We start from the raw sequence: 19,471 nt of genomic DNA, 5'->3' as shown, positions 1-19,471 counted from the left end.
GCAAAACGAAAACCGACTCTCCTTGAGCAGAGCATTTCGGTCTATATGATTTATTTTTTTAAAACATGGAAATAAAAAGCCACATAGATCACGGATGGCATGGCAACCGAGGAAGAATGCTTCCAGGCTCTAGCACTTGACCTAATAGATCAGGGAAAAGCAATAGCGTCATATTCAGAAGCTGTCCGCTATTCACGCATTTATTTCCTTACATTTTATTTCTATTTTTAAAATGCATATGATGCTTGCTCAACAGAGATCAATCGCATTGGTTCGCAACGGAAAGATTAACAACGCAATCCTTCTAAAAGCACTGAATTAAATGAATTTAGAAGGGTGCAATGATATTAGAGATTGTCCACGTACAATCCTGGCAGAGCTGTAGAAAAGCGAGGAAGAAATTTGGGGGCTGGGAGGAGGGAGAGGGGGAGAAAAAGGATGATGATGCCCAGGAGGAGCATTTTTGCATAGATATTTCTGCAATCTCTGCGTTCCTTTCCTTTCACTGTCAATTACCGGGGAGGGGGAGGAAATCCTAAAAGCGATGGGTGGAGCTGAGGTCGCCAGTAGGAGAAATAAGCCCCTCCCTCGTGACGTCGGCAACCCGGATTGGACGCGGAAGGTGGCAGTTCTCCATTGCCCAGGCGACTGTGGCAGGGTTTTTGCTGGTGTAAACAGTCAGGGTGGAGGAGAGAGAGAGAGTGACCCCAATTTAGGTAAGCTGAAATGGGGGTGAATGGGTTGCTAGTGCAGGCTGATGGGGGAGAGGAAGGGGTCCAGGTTTGGGGAGGGAAGAGATGGAGATTCTAGATCTGGAGAGGAAAGGAGGAAGAGAAAACGACTCTGGAAGGGGAGAGACGGAAGGAAGAATTGAGGATTTGGAAAAAGGAAAGGGGGGATGGAAAAAGGAAGGCATGGAGGGTAGAGGGGGTCGATCTAGCACTGGGGATATGGGCCAGAGAAGCAAAGTACAGAGTGGTGACAGAGAGCAGGAGTGGAAAGAGATCCTTAGGGGCAAGTGTGAAAGTATTTGGGGCTTTTCAAAAGTGGGGAGGGTACTTCCTCCAGTAGCACCCCAATGTGGGTGACTACTAAGGTAGCAGCGAGCTAACTATTACTTCCACACGAAAGGATTGGTTTATTGATAGCAAAGCATTATTTCTGATCAGGCTTATCAGGTACGATGTAACGCTTTCAAATGTGGTGTCGATTATCTTGACAACAGCCCTGTAAAGCGGGCCAGAATCGCTGCCAATAATCGCTGGGTGTTGTGGAAATGCCTTGATGAAAACTACTGAGCTGGTGGCTGAAGTGAGATTTGAACAGGAGACTTCCTGGTTTTCAGCAGGGCGGCTCCTCCCCTTCTCTGGGGCACCTGCTTGTTTTGATACCTGTTCTTTCTTTTTTTTCCCCTTTTCCACAGCTGCACCAGCAACCCCACAGACCCCTGGATAGTGGGAAGCCAGGTGTTGGGGGCCATGCCAGCCCCCCGACAATGTTCCACATTCCTGAGTACCATGATGAAGATGCTTTCTCAGCTGTAGGAAGGGACTTGCCGGACCACAAATTGAACTGGCAGGAAATTGCAGGAGACGGCAAAGAACCGGACAGTTCAGTACACAGTGAGACCACCGGCACTGGGGCCCAAGGTTTGCAACTGGGAAACATTTCCCTTTCCTTCTTCCTGTGCCCATTATGGGATGCTGTGAGCAAAACTACCTTATGCCTCCTATAGATTCTCTACTCTCTTTTATTTACTCCTTCTGTTTTCCTCAAATCTATGACATCCCTATGGACTCTTCATTCTACGCAGTGGCGTAGGAGGTTAGGAGCTCATGTATCTAATCTGCAGGAACCGGGTTTGATTCCCAGCTCTGCCGCCTGAGCTGTGGAGGCTTATCTGGGGAATTCAGATTAGCCTGTACACTCCCACACACGCCAGCTGGGTGACCTTGGGCTAGTCACAGCTTCTCGGAGCTCTCTCAACCCCACCTACCTCACAGGGTGTTTGTTGTGAGGGGGGAAGGGCAAGGAGATTGTAAGCCCCTTTGAGTCTCCTGCAGGAAAGAAAGGGGGGATATAAATCCAAACTCTTCTTCTTCTTCTTCTTCTATTTTAAAATAGTCTTATTTTTTCATATTAATCTTTGCATTTTATTAACAACTTAATGTTGGGGCTCTCTGTTGCTGGGAGATCTAATCCTGAACTCTGAGACATTTATAATCATAATTGTTAAATGCTTTGAAGTTGTAAGGAACTGACTGAGACCTCTAATGGGTTTTCAAGGCCAGAGATGAGCAGAGGTGGTTTGCCATTGCCTCCCTTCTGCATATCAGATCTGATCTTCCTTGGTAGTTTCCCATCCATGTACAAACTGTGGCTGAGGCTGCTTAGCTTTCCATGCTTTGACAAGCTCAGACTCATCTGGGCTATTCAGGCTGCTCAGAGACATTGGGATTCTCTCTCTGTCTTGTCCATTTTCTTTCAAACATCTTCCAAGCTCAGACCACTGTATGTGGTTTTCCCTTACAACAACCCTGTGAGGTAGGTTAGATTAGAGAGTGATGGGTTCAAGATCTCTCAACAAGCCTCATGGCAGAGTGAGCACTTGAACCTGGATTCCCCAGAGCCTGGTCATAATACTCCAACAGCTGCCCCACACTGGCTGGCTGTTAGGGATCCCAGCCCCCAGGTGGGACCTGCAGGTCCTTCAGAATAACAGCTCATCTCCAGAGCACAGTTGCCCTGGAGAAAATGGATGCTTTGGGCTCTTTGACATTGTACCCCACGGAGGTCCCTGTCCTCCCAGCTCCATCCCCAAATCTGTAGGGATTTCCAAAACTGGATCTGGCAACCTTGCTCCCCCCATTCCCCACCGGTGGCCAGAGGAGACCTGGCAACCCTATTCTCTGCATTGCCCAATTAAATCACATCAGACGGTTCCAGTTGCCTATGAATATCAATTTGCTTATCATCCATACAGTAGAATACTACCACGGTCCTTACCACAGAGTAAAATTCAGCTTCCATTGGCTAGAGCTTAGCTGAATGGGCGCCTTCTGTAGCAAGTGCCCTTTCTAGTCTGTGTTGCTTCGGATGGCAAGCGTCTGCCCCCTTGGACTCAAAGCAGTTTCCTCTCCTCCGTTTTATTTATTTATTTATCATTGGTTTTAAATACTGTCCCTCCCCCGAAGGCCAGTTAGGCTTTGCGTGGCTGAGCCAGGGACATTCCGCAAGCTTCCACGGTTGTCGTAAGTCCAGGGAGAATTTCACCTGGTGCTTTCTGACCCGTACAAATACTTGACGTGAAAGATGTTGGTCTAGGTCAGAGGTGGGATCCAGCAGGTTCTCACAGGCTCCCGAGAGTAGGTTACTAATTATTTGTGTGTGCTGAGAGGGGGTTACTAATGGGTGATTTTGCCACGTGATTTTTGCCTTAGTTACGCCCCTTCTCTCAGCAGTAGCGCGCAGAACTTGAAGCAGTCTAGCAGGAGGTGCACCGGCATGCGTGGCAGCCTGCGCCTGCGTGCATTCGTTTCCCGCCCAAGGACCGGCGCAGCGACTGCGTCCTTGCCACAGCCCCGCCCAGGAATGCCCCGCCCTCAGAATGCCTGGTCACTCCCCCGTTGTGCCCCACCCAGCCCCATTGGCACTACGTCACAGTTTGAATCCCACCACCATGGGAACCTGTTACTAAAATTTTAGGATCCCGCCACTGGTCTAGGTAGGTTTCATTAATGTGACGTGTCAGGGAAATCAGTTATTAGCCTTTTAGCCTGATCCTTTTCGTGCCACAGCTATGGGGGTCAGTGCCAGCAGCCAGCTGATTCTCTCCTGAAAGAGAACAACACCCCACGCACCGGCAGGATTTTCAGTGTAGAGAGTTGTGAACGCCCGAGCATTTTCGCGGCAGTCTTGAATATTTCATTGCTCCACGTAAATAGGCCAGCAGGAATCACTTCCCCACAGGGAAGCTTTCGGCAGTGATTTTTTTTACGAATGAACAAATGCACACACATACACAGACCCAATTTTTCTTCCAAGAAGCTCCCCCTCCTCACACATTGTATTTCCCCAGCAATTCTGCAGGAGCCAATGATGCCCAACTATCAACCAGCCCGCTTTGTGACTGAAGAGGGAGGGATTCAAAACCCAAATTAGCCTGCTTTCTACTCAGTACTATATTTGTTTATTTTGTCCTTCTCCCCAATGGGGACCCAAAGCAGCTTACAACATTCTCCCCTCCTCCAGTCTGCTGTCACAATAACCCTGTGAGGTAGGTTAGATTGGAAGAAAGTGACCGGTTGAAGGTTTTGGTGCCTATTGGGGATTCGAAGCTGGGTCTCTCAGTTCTAGTCAGACACCAGTATTCACTACAGCATTCTATCTAGCAAGCCGTATTGACACTCTGTGCCAGAAATGACTAATAAGGGTCTCTCGTAATAACTTGGGTAGACTCGTCTACAAGTCTGGGATAACCTCACACAGGTCTGTTCCTCTTGATACCTCCCAGAGCTGAGGCACCGCATCGGATCGGACCCTCCCTTGCCGCAGTCAGAGCCGCCAGATGAGGTGGGCACTTTCCGGGGCCGTTCACAGTCTGCCCCTCCTATCCTGTGGGCTGCCCAGCGATACGGGCGGGAACTGCGGAGGATGAGTGACGAGTTCGACTGGACACTGCGGGTGAGACTGGCGCATCCCACAGGTTCATTTTCCATGGGGAAAAGGATTCAAGAGAGCTTTATGGTGTACGTTTAGGAAGGGAAGGCAGCATAAGAACATAAGATTCTCTTCTCTATCTTAGTTGATAGTTCCATGGGAATGTCAACTCAATGCATGGCAGCTGTGAAAAAGGCAAACTCTATGTTGGGGATAATTAGGAAAGGAATTGAGAATAAAACTGCAAAGATTGTCATGCCCTTATATAAAGCCGTGGTGCGACCACACTTGGAGTACTGTGTTCAGTTCTGGTCGCCACATCTCAAAGGATATTGAAGAGATAGAAAAAGTGCAGAGAAGGGCAACGAGGATGATTGAGGGACTGGAGCAATCTTCCTATGAGAGAGGCTGCAGCACAACAGTGGTATGACCACACTTGGAGTATCAGGTTCAGTCTCTGGTCGCCACATCTCAAAAAGGATATTGAAGAGATAGAAAAAATGCAGAGAAGGGCAACGAGGATGATTGAGGGACTGGAGCACCTTCCTTATGAGGAGAGGCTGCAGCGTTTGGGACTCTTTAGCTTGGAGAGGAGACGTCTGAGGGGGGATATGATTGAAGTCTGTAAAATTATGCATGGGGTAGAAAATGTTGACAGAGAGAAATTTTTCTCTCTTTCTCACAATACTAGAACCAGGGGGCATTCATTAGGGAAAATGCTGGGGGGAAGAATTAGGATATCATTAAAGCGAAAACACTTCTTCATCGCTAACGTAGACAGGCCATATTGCTGGCCACAGGAGGTGGTGATGGCTGACTGGCCCCGATAGTAGCTTTAAAAGGGCTTGGACACGATGCAGGAGGAGATAGTCGATTTAGGAGCTGGCCAATCTTGATCTCTTTCTGGATCTGAGATTGCAAATGCCTTAACAGTCCAGGTGCTTGGGGAGTAATGAAATCGCAGAAGTCGTTATGCCAGTGGCTATCTCGCATGACAGTCTGAGAGCTCCACTGGCTACCGCGAAGTATTGCATCAGCTGGACTAGATGGACTCTGGTCTGATCCAGCTGGCTTGTTCTTATGTTCTTATGTTCTTAAGAAAGAGCCTGCTGGATCAGACCAGAGTCCATCTAGTCCAGCACTCTGCTACTCGCAGTGGCCCACTAGATGCCTTTGGGAGCTCACATGCAGGATGTGAAAGCAATTGCCTTCTGCAAGCACCTGGTCTGCTAAGGCATTTGCAATCTCAGATCAAGGAGGATCAAGATTGGTAGTCATAGATCGACTTCTCCATAAATCTGTCCAAGCCCCTTTTAAAGCTATCCAGGTTAGTGGCCATCACCGCCTCCTGTGGCAGCATATTCCAAACACCAATCACGAGTTGTGTGAAGAAATGTTTCCTTTTATTAGTCCTAATTCTTCCCCCCAACATATTGCTGAGGGGAGAAAAAACACTGAAGTTCAATGTCGTATGTATGCTCCACAGTAATTTTTGTCAGGGTTATTTGTTTACTTCACAACGGGGACCCAAAGTGACTTACATGATTCTCTTCTCCATTTTCTCCTCACAACACTGTGTGGTTCTATATGGGTGGTGGGCTTCCATGGCCGAGTAACGATGTGACTCTGAATTTATTTATTTATTTTATTAGACTTTTATACCGCCCCATCCCCGAAGGGCTCTGGGCTGTGTACAACATATAAAAATACAATATAAAACAAGTAAACAATTAAAGCAGCGATAAAAATTTCCAGTTCCTGTTCCAATTATATAAAAAGCTCAGCAAATTAAAATGGCGTCCAGCATTCCTATAGTAAAAAGTCCCTCCCCCTAGCCATACCACATTGGCTGTCCAGTGAAATCATCAGTAGCCTGGATCAACTTCTGTATTCGAGCTTTTTTATATACTGTTTTTTATCCCACCTTTCCTGCCTGAAGCTTACTAAAGCCAGGCGCAGGGCTCCTAAAAACATAGAATTACCATTAAAATCATAAATATAATATAATGTGTTATGTGCTGTCAAATCACTTCCTGCACATGGAGGAGTCATGAATCAGTGTCCTCTAAAACATGCTGGGGGGAAGAATTAGGACTAATAAAAGGAAACACTTCTTCACGCAACGTGTGATTGGTGTTTGGAATATGCTGCCATAGGAGGTGGTGATGGCCACTAACCTGGATAGCTTTAAAAGGGGCTTGGACAGATTTATGGAGAAGTCGATGTATGGCTACCAACCTGATCCTTCTTGGACTCTGAGATTGCAAAATGCCTTTAACAGTCCAGGGTGCTTGGGAGCAACAGCCGCGAGAAGGGCCATTAAGGCTCACATCCTGCATGTGAGCTCCCAAAGCAGCACTCCAGGGCCACTGCGTAGTAGCAGAAAGCTGGGACTAGATGGACTCTGGTCTGATCCAGCTGGCTTGTTCTTATGTTCTTAAGAAAGGTTTCTGCTTGATCAGATCAGAGTTCATCTAGTCCAGCACTCTGCTACTCGCAGGTGGCCCACCTAGATGCCTTTTTGGGAGCTCACATGCAGGATGTGAAAGCAATTGCCTTTTGCAAGCACCTTGTCTGTTAAGGTATTAGGAATCCTTCAGATCAAGGAGTGACTCAAGATTGGTAGGTCATAGATCGACACTTTCCATAAATCTGTCCAAGCCTCCTTTTAAGCTATCCAGGTTAGTGGCCAGCACCGCCTCCTGTGGCAGCATATTCCAAACACCAATCACGAGTTGTGTGAAGAAATGTTTCCTTTTATTAGTCCTAATTCTTCCCCCCAACATATTGCTGAGGGGAGAAAAAACACTGAAGTTCAATGTCGTATGTATGCTCCACAGTAATTTTTGTCAGGGTTATTTGTTTACTTCACAACGGGGACCCAAAGTGACTTACATGATTCTCTTCTCCATTTTCTCCTCACAACACTGTGTGGTTCTATATGGGTGGTGGGGTATTTCACAGTGGTCGAAAGTAATCGATGTGACTCTCCTGAATTTATTTATTTATTTTATTAGGGACTCTTTATACCTACTTCATCCCTCTAAGGGCTCTGGGCTGTGTACAACATATAAAAATACAATATAAAACAAGTAAACAATTAAAGCAGCGATAAAAATTTCCAGTTCCTGTTCCAATTATATAAAAAGCTCAGCAAATTAAAATGGCGTCCAGCATTCCTATAGTAAAAAGTCCCTCCCCCTAGCCATACCACATTGGCTGTCCAGTGAAATCATCAGTAGCCTGGATCAACTTCTGTATTCGTTTCTTATACTGTTTTTATCCCACCTTTCCTGCCTGAAGCTTACTAAAGCCAGGCGCAGGGCTCCTAAAAACATAGAATTACCATTAAAATCATAAATATAATATAATGTGTTATGTGCTGTCAAATCACTTCCTGCACATGGAGGAGTCATGAATCAGTGTCCTCTAAAACATGCTGGGGGGAAGAATTAGGACTAATAAAAGGAAACACTTCTTCAATGCTAACGCAGTGATTGGTGCTTCTGGAAATATGCTGCCATAGGAGGTGGTGATGGCCACTAACCTGGATAGCTTTAAAAGGGGCTTGGACAGATTTATGGAGAAGTCGATGTATGGCTACCAATCTTGATCCTCCTTGATCTGAGATTGCAAATGCCTTAGCAGACCAGGTGCTCGGGAGCAGCAGCAGCAGCAGAAGGCCACTGCTTTCACATCCTGCATGTGAGCTCCCAAAGGCATCTCGTGGGCCACTGCGAGTAGCAGAGTGCTGGACTAGATGGACTCTGGTCTGATCCAGCAGGCTTTTTCTTATGTTTTTATGTTCTTGAGTCACCTGATAGAAGCCAGATGACTCGATCACATGACTTCCTGCAATTTCTTGGGAACTCAGCAGGTCCTATCCTCTGCCAGTCCTGGGTCTGAGTGACCACTGCTCTAAGCCTTCCTGTAGGGGCCTAGTATCCTACAAGCTATTGTTTGGGGTAGCCCATTCAGGCAACGTCTGCATCTCTTTGTTGAAGGATAAACTGGAAACTAGGTTCAAAAGGGCTGACAGTCTCCAGATGGTGGCTGGAGAGTTCTTAGAATTACAACTGACCTCCAGGTGACCGAGGTCAGTTCACCTGTGGGAAATGGCCACTTTGTAGCAGAGTGCTGGACTAGTAAGTAGCAGAGTGCTGGACTAGATGGATTCTGGTCTGATCCAGCAGGCTAGTTCTTATGTTCTTATCCTATTGTTAACAGCCTTGCTCAGATCTTGCAAAATGAAAACATTAGATTATCAATAAACAATAATGGCATCCTGATTGTGGCTCTCAGGTGTTCGGAGACAACATGGATATCTGTGTAGGGAGCCACTAAAGATGGGCATAAGATAGGGTTAAGAAAAGAAAACAAGGAGGGAAAAGAGGTAGAGGAAAAAGATAAAAAAGAAAAGGGGGATGGGAAGAGGGGGAGGAGGGAAAGCCAGCTAAAAGAACCATCGCTGACCGCAATCATAAGCCTGACGGAACATTTCCATGTTGTACTGACGTTCCACCAGTTATGTATCACCATGGAAGCCTAGTCCTAACCTATATAATTCACTAAGGGATGGAATGTCCAACGACGAACCCTCAACCAATCGGCATACAGGATTCACAGAATGAGTACTGTGTGCCCATTGGAGAACGACATTCCATCCACTCCTCCGCCCGCCTTCCCCCCAACCAAGGAGCAAGCTGGCCTCTGCCCGGCCTGCAAACAGCCTCCCAGTTCCCACCACCCCCAAACTGAGCCAGCAGGGCAGAAACACCTTGGCGCCTGCCGCTCTGCCTGCCCCCTTCACAACACCTTAAAAAGCCAAGCCAGGCTGCTGGGAGAGTGGCACCTTGGCACCAGTCTCCTGCTTTACCACCCCCCCCAACCACAAGCCTGGCAGAAGCCCCCCCCCATTCCCCCACTTGCCATCTCCATACCCCCCCCCCCGACTGAGCCAGGCTACAGCATCCTGTGTCCTGCACCAGCCCCCCCCATACTCCCAAAGCTAAGCCCCTGCAGGACCCTCGCAGGAAGACTCCCCAATCCTCCGCCACTCGGTAACGCAGGCTCCCTATGCTCCTTACCTGGAAGACCAGCCTGGCCCCCTCCAGAAAGTCCTCCTTCCACTGCTTGCACTCCTCCACCCACCCCCCCCCCAAACACCAAACAAGAACAGGGACAGCAAGCAGCTTTCCCGCTGAGCCCACCAGAACCCCTCCCAAATTCACCCATGCACCCTCCACCCAAGATCAACCTTACCCACCCAGAGTGGCACGCGATGCTTAGCCCCAGGAGAGGGATCTGGAGGGCAGTGGGGGACTTCGCCAGCATTCCCCCCCACCTTCTAGAGCCCATTTTATGGGCTCCTAAAATGAGCTTTTACTACTAAAGTATAATTTTGGAAAGTGACACCACCAGTGACATATAACCGCTGCTATAACTATGATCAAAACCGGTCATTAACATACTGCAAAACCATGCATTTGGAAGAGCCGTTCGAGCATGCATATTTTACGCATACTGGTCAACCCGGTTTCAACCCATGTTGACTTTTATGAGTCAGACAGTGGATTAGTTACCTTGGTTGCCCTTTGTAAGAGCAGAAAGGCAGGAAGCAAATTTTGTGAATAGATATTTTATTTCTCACCCTCCTGCTTTTCAATCATTTCCCCCAAAATGGCATATCAAAAGAAGAGGGATTTGGATTTCTACCCCACCTTTCTCTCCTGTAAGGAGACTCAAAGGGGCTTACAAACTCCTTTCTCTTCTTCTCTTCTTCTCCCCACAATAGACACCTTGTGAGGTAGGTGGGGCTGAGAGAGCTACGAAGAACTGTGACCTAGCCCAGCATCGCACAGCTGGAATGCAGGAGTGGGGAAACAAATCTGGTTCACTAGATAAGGCTCCATCGCTCATGTGGAGTGGGGAATCAAACCCGGTTCTCCCTATTACACTCCACCTGCTCTTAACCACCATGCCATACTGGCACAGTGGAGTTAAAAAGAAATCAAATGGCAAAACAGTATTAAAAATCTACAATTAACTACAAAAACAGCACTGCCAAAATGTCTTTGTTCAAGTGCCTGAGGCAGTACTAAAGGGAACGATCTTGCTTCCTGAAAAAACAATGGAAAAAACAAATGTTCCAAACAGAGTAAGCCAAAAGTCAGGGGCCACAACAGAAAAGTCCTGGCTTCCCATAGAGTCAAGCTTACTATATTTTTATTTTGCCTTTCCTCAAGGGAGCTCAGAGTGTACAAGGTTTTCCTCTCCTCCATTTTTAAAATACTCACAACAATCCTGTGCAGATTAGGCTGATAAGAGCGTGTATGGGCTAGAAATACCTTCTGCCTAAGGTGAAATCTTCAAACTAGACCTCATTAATAAATCTTAAAGGGGTGTGTGTGGGGGAGATACTGAACAGATGCTCCCTACACACGTCAGGATACTGACAGTTCTTTATAGGTTAAAACCAGTACATTTAATTGGGTACAGAAACAAATTAGCCAGGCATGTTAAATGGCTTTTAAAAATGGTGATAGGTCTAATTTAAACAAGATGCTGTCAGAGCAGGCAAACTTAACCAGCGTCCGGCGAGGCATTTATTTAAAACATTCAGCTCTTACCTTTCTCCAAAGACTCTAGGCAATTTGCAATGCAGCACAGCAAGTTACGGTATTAACAAAACAACAGTCCTTTTGTAATTATAACACCAGAAACCAGTGTTGTGGACTTTCCGGAAAAATAGGTACCAGAAATTTTTTTAGTGCCTGAATAGAGTATTGTTTGATTTGGCATTATTATTTTGATATATTTTGTAGAACAAAAATGAAGTCAGTTGCAAATCAATAAAATATACACAAACAAATACACACACACACACACACACACACACACACATTTCGGGATAATCTCCCCCCACAATTATTTACAATCCCCAAACAGCCAAGTTTGCATAATATAGCATGAGCAGTGGTGTCTTTGTGTCATTATTAATCTTAAGAGATAACGCATTTTAAAAAACGGGAAACTCTAAAAAACCCAGCTCTTGAAGAAATTGCTCTGCCTCACATCTCTGCCAAAAACACCTTCAAGCAATAGCAAAGTTCGCTACAGCCTTCCAGATCTGATATTTGACTATCTGCCGCAGAACATCCTCTGAAACTGGACCGCTACGCGTGCCCTGCATAAGATAGAAAGCGAAGGTGCCCTCTCCCTCTCCAGTCTTTCCTCCTTCAGGCAAGCCATCCCCAAGCCCTTGGTCACGCCACCAAGAATGCCCTTGTGCAGACGGAAAGGGATCAAACTGATTTAATGGACAGGACAGTAAGCGGGGGGTTGGGGGGCGGGGGGTTAGCAGACAGGAGTATATTTGAAGATGCGGCCTGAGAGTTATGGCAAGGGGTAGGTCCCTTGGCTGCGAAGTGCTTCAAAGGTTAAAGACAATAAGCACCTTGAATTAGGCCCCAGGAGCAAATAGATAATCAGTAACTAGTAACCACTAACTTCAGTCTGACTGCAGCTAGGAATCAGCATTCTGCCCTAAGGTTTTTAGATTATCTTCAAAGATAAAGGTAGTCTCTTGTGTGAGAACCAGGTTATTACTGATGCAGGGGGTGACATCACATCACGACTATGTAGGATCTAGGCAGACTATGTTTGCGGGATGGTCGGTCAGTGCCTCCATTACAATTATTTTGCGTAGTAAGGGAGACAAGTCAGACACCAGTTGTGTCTTTCCCATCATCCATCAGAGACTGAGGGATGGTTTTGTTAAAGAGGCATGCATCTTTCACCTTAAACAAAAGGAGAGCTCCAACACACTTTAGAGTTAATTGAAAAATTGTGAAGGGGAAAGGGAAGTTGAGGATGGTCCAGATGTTAGCCAATAGGAGCCCATCCCAGTTTTTCACATGTTGACGTGACCCATGCCAAAGATTTGAAGGCCAATTCTGCCAGAGTTTGCACCAGCGCAATTCCCACCTCACCCCACAGGTTAAAAGAGCTAAAGCGACACTCATAAACCCATAAAGCCTTTAAAAATGTTACTCCTGCTTTCAGCCTTAAAGATGTCTGGAGACACCATCCTCCTCCTCCTCCTCCTCCAAGAGTCACCAGTTTGCTCAGGCACCCTGTGAATGGAAGGGGCCAGGAAGCAAAACAAAAATGCAGTGACTCTGTTTCAGCATATAGCAACAGAATTTGTTATTTGTGTGGGGACAGATGTCACTACGCCACGGCTGCCTTCTCTCTTACAGAAGCTGTCACTTTTAATCTAAGAGCGCAGTGACCGCCTCACAGATGTGCCAAACATCAGGCTGGAAGGAGACCCTAAATTCATGGTTGCGCCGGAGTTCCCCTGGACTTCCCAGAAGTCCTCCATGACCAAGATTTGCTGCTGTTTTAATGAACAAAAGAGGGGTATGTGTGTGAGGGGTGGGCAATATGTAGGATCTATGTAGCATGTTTTCTTATCCCGAAGTACCCGGGAAGTGTGAGAACCGTTCCTCTGCACCTCCCCGCAGTTCCTTCGGAAGGGGTGCCAACTTTGCCTCACACTATGACGTGTAACCAGTTTACTTCCTACCCCCAAGTACTTTTTCTTTTTAAAAAAAAAGCAAAAAGCAAAAAATATCGTATGGATAATTAGGCCATAAACCCTGGATTGTTTTTTTTTAATATGAATAAAATTGAAAAAAGCCTTTATTAAAATGCTGTTCTTTCTGGCGTGTGGTATGTCAACATTCATCACCCAAGAGATTCCGAATTCTCCTCAGCAGCCGTCTCCTCTGAAGGCGGACAACAAACTCATCAGTAGGGCTGGACTAGCTAGGGAAAGAATTGGCAAATTTCCTATTCAAAGGGACTTAAGAACAGGTTAGAGCTCGTTAAGGAGTCAGAGTTTCAGCAGCGCTTCTCCTTCGACGTTTCACCTGCATCTGTGGCTGGCATCTTCAGAGGATCCTCTGCAGGCGAAACGTCAGGAGAAAACGCTGCTGGAACACAGCCATACAACCCGGAAAACCCACAACACCCTAGTGATTCTGGCCATGAAAGCTTTTGACAAGACTTCAAATTCACATTTACAGCTCCCCTCCCACACACATACACACACCCCTATGCCACACCACTGGGATCCCAACAATAGTGTTTCCCACAATCCAGTGTTCTTAATTCCTCCATCTCAGTTTGGGTCAAGTTCCAATCCCACAGCGCACTGTTCTCAGATACGCGGGTCGGGGACGTGGACTTGGGGATGACGCTCACACCCTGCTGCAGAGCCCAGCGTAGCAATACCTGAGCAGGGGTACGCCGTTGATGTTCAGCAACCTTCACTATCTCTGGCCGCCTCAGGAGCTGGCCAGTTCCCAGCGAAGAATAAGCCTGCAGATGGATGCCGTTCTGGTGACAGAAATCCAGCAGTTCCGACTGGGCCAATTCTGGATGTGAACCTACTTGAGCACCTGCTGGGCACGCTGCAGCTCGGGCCAGCAAAGACTTCGAGGTGCCTTACCAGTGTACCTTGAGACCTCTAATGGCTCCTCGAGCTTCCTAGGCTTCATGCAGCCTCTCCAGAGCTCGCCAGCTCTGTTGTCGCCGTTCTCCGTTACCTTTATCTTCCTGAGGCCGGCCTTGTGTGCCCGGCCAATGGATGAGATAGAGGTCCAGGTAACTGCAGCCCAGTTCCTGCAAGCGATGGGAGGCAGGCTGTTTTAGCACCTCTCCCTGGTCTCTTTGGGCTCAGCTTGCTGGTAAGGAAGATGTCCTTGCGGCTGAGGCCATAGCGTGGCAGGAGCTCACGCAGTGCATTTCCTATGGCTGCCTCGTTGCCGTAAACGGCAGCCGTGTCCACCAAACGGTAGCCGTTCTCTAAAGCAGCATTCAGACTGAGGCGCACCGTCTCCTTGTCTTGCAGACGGAAAGTGCCCAGCCCCAGAAGCGGCATAGGAGCTCCAGTATTCAACCATACTGTACGTTCTAGTGGCCTGTGGGGAGGGGTGGGAAACACAAAGAGGCAGGTTAGATTTCATGCCTTTCTCTCAGTAGTGTCACATTTAGCCAGGTAAATATTTTGCCCCTTTGTGTAATGACGGGCTAAAATGGAGGCCACAAGACCACTGCTCTCCTTTGTGGTGATCACCACTGACCATGTTCCTAAGTTGTACTACAAAAGCTTGGAAGACAAGAATACAAACACAATTATATATATTTAATTTTTTTTAATAAAATTTATTGAAATGTTAAAAAAAAAGAGGTGGTTTACACAGATATGTAACAAAAACTTATACCATATTTGGTTACAATACCACACAAATATCTAACATTATAACTCATTTTATACAACAAAATTAAAGGACTTCCTTGCTGTACTTCAGGAGTAATTTTCCTTTGATTATTCATTAATCCTTCCTTAATGGATAAGTTCTTTGATCAACTTCAATAGTGTTACATTCTTAAGTGCTTTATACATTTGTATTTAACCCTTTCAATTTAACTTACTTCTAAGATTAATTAATCTATTACATATCTATTTCCTAATTTCAAATATAAAAAGTGTTAATGTATTTTAAAGAAACATTCAAAATTAATTGTTATTCTTATTATTTTTAAATTTAAAAAATTGTGTACATAAAATATATATGTCAAACTATAACAAAATAGGACATCACGTTCTTAGAGCGCCTTTGCTTACAAAGAAAAAAAACCCTTCCCTTAATCTATGGGGTTTGTCTATTCAGCGCGTTGTATAGACAGTCTGATTTTTAGTGGTTTCATTGTGGCAAAGAGGAACAATATATATTTAAGAACTAGAAGGGCACCCGTGCTTTGCTATGCATACTTCATCACAGGCTCTCTATTAACTCTGGGGTGACATTCAGCATACTGTGTTTCCCCAAAAATAAAACAGTGTCTTATATTAATTTTTGCTCCCAAAGATGCACTATGTCTTATTTTCAGGGGATGTCTTATTTTTCTGTGTTCTGTTCGTCGGGCATGCTTCCAAACAAAAACTTTGCTACGTCTTACTTTCAGGGGATGCCTTATATTTCACACTTCAGCAAAACCTCTACTACGTCTTATTTTCAGGGGATGTCTTATATTCGGGAAAACCTCTCCAGGGTGACATTCAGCATACCTCATCACAGCCTGTCTGTGAACTTCTGGGTTGTGTTTTGCATATTTTGCAGCAGCTTCCCTTACTTGCCTTTTTAAAATCGAATCTGTAAATCGCTTTCTGCATTTAATCCCTCTCCTCCCTTTAGCTGTTTCAACAGAAGGAACAGGTTCGTATGCGTTGAGGAGGTCGGTGGTCGAATCCACATGGGCCACCATTGGCTCAATTGTGCTTTTTGTTTGGTGGGCATTATCAGAACTTGTCGATTCGACACATGGAAGTAGAGCGTCAAAGTGCCCTTCATTAAAATCTCCTGTGAAACGAATCATTTTTACTCCCCTTTAGATTGGCATCCTTTAGCGTGGCAAGCAGGCTTTTAACTGTCACCTTTAGAATGTTCGTGCAGATGGCCAAAGTTCAACAGTAAATGTGTCATAACTCGAGTAAAACTGAATATTTTGAAAAATCCTTTCTTAGTGAGCACCTAAACCACATAATGAACCAGTGTGCCAAATTTCAACTTTGTAGGTTAGGTGGTTTTTGAGTTCTTTTGATGAGTCAGCCAGTCAGTGGTATTTCGCGTTTATAGATATAGATGTACAAAGCTGTTTTCGTCAGGGTCAGGCCCACTTCGCTTGACACTGCTTATCCTGACTGGAGATAGCTCTACAGCAGATGAGCGGACATTCCTGGCCCTTGATTATCTTTTGGCTAGAAATGCCGAAGAGTGAACTGGGGGGGGGGGGGGGGTATTTTCTTTTTTTAGCATGCAAAGAATGTGCTCTGCCTTGAGTCATCTGTTTGCGCCATCATGAGGTTTTCCGCATGATCTGAAGTTGGAAACTGAGGGCCTCACGCCCTGGCAGTATTTAGGCCTCCCCACTCAAGGCCTCAAAAACATTCTGGGTGCAAAAGGTGTGATCAGAAATGTAATTTTTAATCTCAAGAAAACAAAAGGAAGAAATTTCAGCAGAAGGGAATGGGAAAACATTTACGTTGAGGTACAAAGGTTCATTCTTGAACACGCTGACTAGGGAAAAATAAATGGGTCCACCTTAAACAAAAAAAGGAAAATTTTATTTCGGAGAAGCTTCAGAGGACTAAGGGCCACTTCTTTAGATGTAATGAATGAGCTCCTCGTTATGCAGATATTTCCAATTTTTGTGTGGATCCTCTGACTATATCTGAAGTAAGAGCCAGCATGCTGTCTGTGAAGTAAGATGGAGAAGATGGAGAACAGGGTTTGATTCCCCACCCCTCCATACGGGTGTCAGATTCTTATCTGGATTTGTCTCCCTGCTGTTACACATGAAGCCTGCTGGGTGACCTTGGGCTAGTCACAGTTCATTCAGAACTCTCTCAGCCCCACTTACCTCACAAGGTGTCTGTTGTGGGGAGAGGAAGGGATGTAAGCGGCCTTGAGTCTCCTTGCAGGAGAGAAAGGAGGGGTATAAACCCAAAATCCTCCTCCTCTCCTTCTCTGGGCTCAGAAGCTTCTGCTGGAATAAAATGTTGCTAGTCTTTAAGGTTCCTGATCCAGACGGTTGGATCTTGTCAGATCTGGGAAGCTAAGGAGAATCAGCCCTGGGTAGCACATGGATGGAGACCATCAAGGAAGACTGTGCTTGCTACCGAGAGGCAGGGAATGGCAAACTACCTCTGTTCCCCTCTGGTCCTGATGGGTCCCCATCCATCTTTGATTCTGGCACCACGTAGTGGCCGCGGCTAGCCTTCCAAACACTTACTAGGGAGTAAGTCCACTGACCTCACAGAGGCTTCTAAGAAACAGTGTTAGGATTGTGCAGAAAAATTGCAGAAGAAGGACTTCTCATTAAGACTTCATACTTGTTGCATGTGTGATTCACAAGTCACTGTTCATGAAGAAAAACAGTGTTTGGTCTGAAACACTCAGCATTCGGGAATGGGATTTGGGTGTCATGTCGGCATCTCCGGAACCCCAGCCGGTGCAAAGACCCGTGCACAAGGAAAAGGGGAGTTTGCGCAAGTGCGGCAGCCAAACTACCCTACTCATCTACGCCACCCTTCGCCTTCCCCCGGGCACAAAAACCATAAGCGTAACCATGGACTCCTCTCCCAAACTAGCAAAGCCTCACCAGGATCCCGGAAGCTCCCGCGCAACCGGCTGGTTCTGCATGGCCAGTCTGTCGTGCAAGTGCGTAGCAGAGGGGCAAGCGGCCCTAGAGCGGGACGGACCACATAGACTCTCCAATCAGCGAGCAAAGAAAAGGGCAGGGGGCGTGGCCCCGAGGGAGTCGCGGAAGATAGATCGAATTAAATGGGTTGCACGAGGGTGGGGAGTGAAAGGCGTGAATCTTGGTGCGCATGCGCTCCTGCTTGTTCGGAACGCCGCTGGTGTCGAGTTGAGCTTGCGCAGTTCTGCGCCCAGTGCGGTGGAGACATTAAAAAAAGGGGGAGGGGCGGAGATAAGGGAAAAATCCGAATTGCTGTCTTTGCACGCCCTATAAATCTCTGAAATGAATGGAAATGTATTTGCGTGTGCGGTTTCTCACAACCAGTGTGAATTAATCAGGTGATAAGCGTGGCTACTCGATGGGGTGCAGGTTAGCCACGGAACCAGCTTTGGGCATGCTTTCACCCACAACTGGAAAATTCTGCGCTGATAGAAAAGGCATGCTGGGGAGGGGGGTGCATAATAGTGTCTGAGTGCAGAACGGTTGTTCTTCGCGGCTGAGTTTTCCAGTGGTTGGAAATATACCCCTTTTGTTAAAAAAAATTAAAAATCCAACTGTTTTGTTTGTTTATTCTTTTTCTATCTCACCAATCCCCCCCAAAGGGCTGGAGGAACTTTGGATTCTTTTTAGTCATACTAATCAATATTCCTATTTTTTTTCTGTCAAGTCACAGCTGACTTGTGGCAACTTGGTTTTAAAGGCAAGAGGCAAACAGAGGTGGTTTGCCATTGCCTGCCTGCACATAACAATCCTGGTATTCTCACAGAAATCCCATCCAAATACTAACTGCGACCAACCCTGCTTAGGTTCGTAGATCTGAGGCGACCGGGCTACCCTGGGCTATCCAGATTAGGTGGGGTGACATTCCTCAACCATGCTACAAAATCAAGAATTGCCAAGGGAGGGCACACATTCTCTAAAATATTAAAACCAATAAGCACAAAGTACCTGCAGTCTTATTTTACTTGCTTAGGTTCGTACTGATGGTCTTTCGTAACGTTTTGAGCACCAACTCCTTCCAAATCTCCAAGGCCCCATAAAAAAGCAGTACTGCAAAATTACTTTGGGAAGGCTGGCTACAGAAACTTCACTGCTTACTTTCCCTGTTTCCCTTTCCTGCAGTGAAAGTAGTGGTTAGAATCTCATATTGCTGCTGGGGAGACCTGAGTATAAATTACCTTCTCAGTCTGAGGGATTCCCAACATGGTAACCACCAACACTTTTCCAGGTGTCCCCCAAATGCTTTTAGGAAGGAGTTAGGTGGGGCCTTAGCCCAGCATGGCTTCTGTGCTGCTTAAAAGTCATCTTGTTAAACAGCTTCTGCTTGAAATGTCAAAGAATTACTGTTAGAGTTATATACAGCCTTGCTCCATGACTCCGCCTCCTTTGGCAGCCATGTTGTGATTGCGCTCATCACCCTGTATCAGAATTCCAAAGGCTCAAATTCTCGCAAGCTCAAAAAGGTTGAGGATCCCTGGTC

General features: G+C 46.3%; 2 protein-coding genes across 2 annotated transcripts; one reads left to right on the top strand and one right to left on the bottom strand.

Annotated features, from left to right (window-relative positions):
* The first annotated feature begins 584 nt into the window (after positions 1-584).
* On the top strand, positions 585-13,374 carry BAD (BCL2 associated agonist of cell death). The gene is made up of 5 exons (XM_048512270.1): positions 585-716; positions 1,424-1,649; positions 4,514-4,679; positions 11,902-11,923; positions 12,943-13,374. The coding sequence occupies exons 2-5, from the start codon at positions 1,496-1,498 to the stop codon at positions 13,045-13,047; spliced, it is 447 nt and encodes a 148-aa protein (XP_048368227.1). The 5' UTR covers positions 585-716; positions 1,424-1,495; the 3' UTR covers positions 13,048-13,374.
* A 328-nt stretch (positions 13,375-13,702) lies between these two features.
* On the bottom strand, positions 13,703-18,030 carry LOC125441607 (uncharacterized oxidoreductase YtbE-like). Its single transcript, XM_048512256.1, is given in 3 exon segments — positions 13,703-14,355; positions 14,357-14,648; positions 17,893-18,030. Coding segments are annotated over 3 exon segments (909 nt in total). The 5' UTR covers positions 17,934-18,030; the 3' UTR covers positions 13,703-13,779.
* Between the last annotated feature and the right edge of the window lie 1,441 nt (positions 18,031-19,471).

The sequence above is a fragment of the Sphaerodactylus townsendi genome, linkage group LG01 (assembly GCF_021028975.2).
Source record: "Sphaerodactylus townsendi isolate TG3544 linkage group LG01, MPM_Stown_v2.3, whole genome shotgun sequence".
Classification (NCBI taxonomy): Eukaryota; Metazoa; Chordata; class Lepidosauria; order Squamata; family Sphaerodactylidae; genus Sphaerodactylus; species Sphaerodactylus townsendi.
This window is presented reverse-complemented; position numbering and strand designations above follow the sequence as displayed.

What these genes read in the sequence shown, in the direction of transcription:
- BAD (XM_048512270.1), top strand. Translation starts at nt 1,496, where the DNA reads ATGTTCCACATTCCTGAGTACCATGATGAAGATGCTTTCTCAGCTGTA. An exon ending in CACCGGCACTGGGGCCCAAG is followed by an intron (nt 1,650 to 4,513) that starts GTTTGCAACTGG and finishes GATACCTCCCAG; the next exon opens with AGCTGAGGCACCGCATCGGA. An exon ending in AAGCCATCCCCAAGCCCTTG is followed by an intron (nt 11,924 to 12,942) that starts GTCACGCCACCA and finishes TTTTAATCTAAG; the next exon opens with AGCGCAGTGACCGCCTCACA.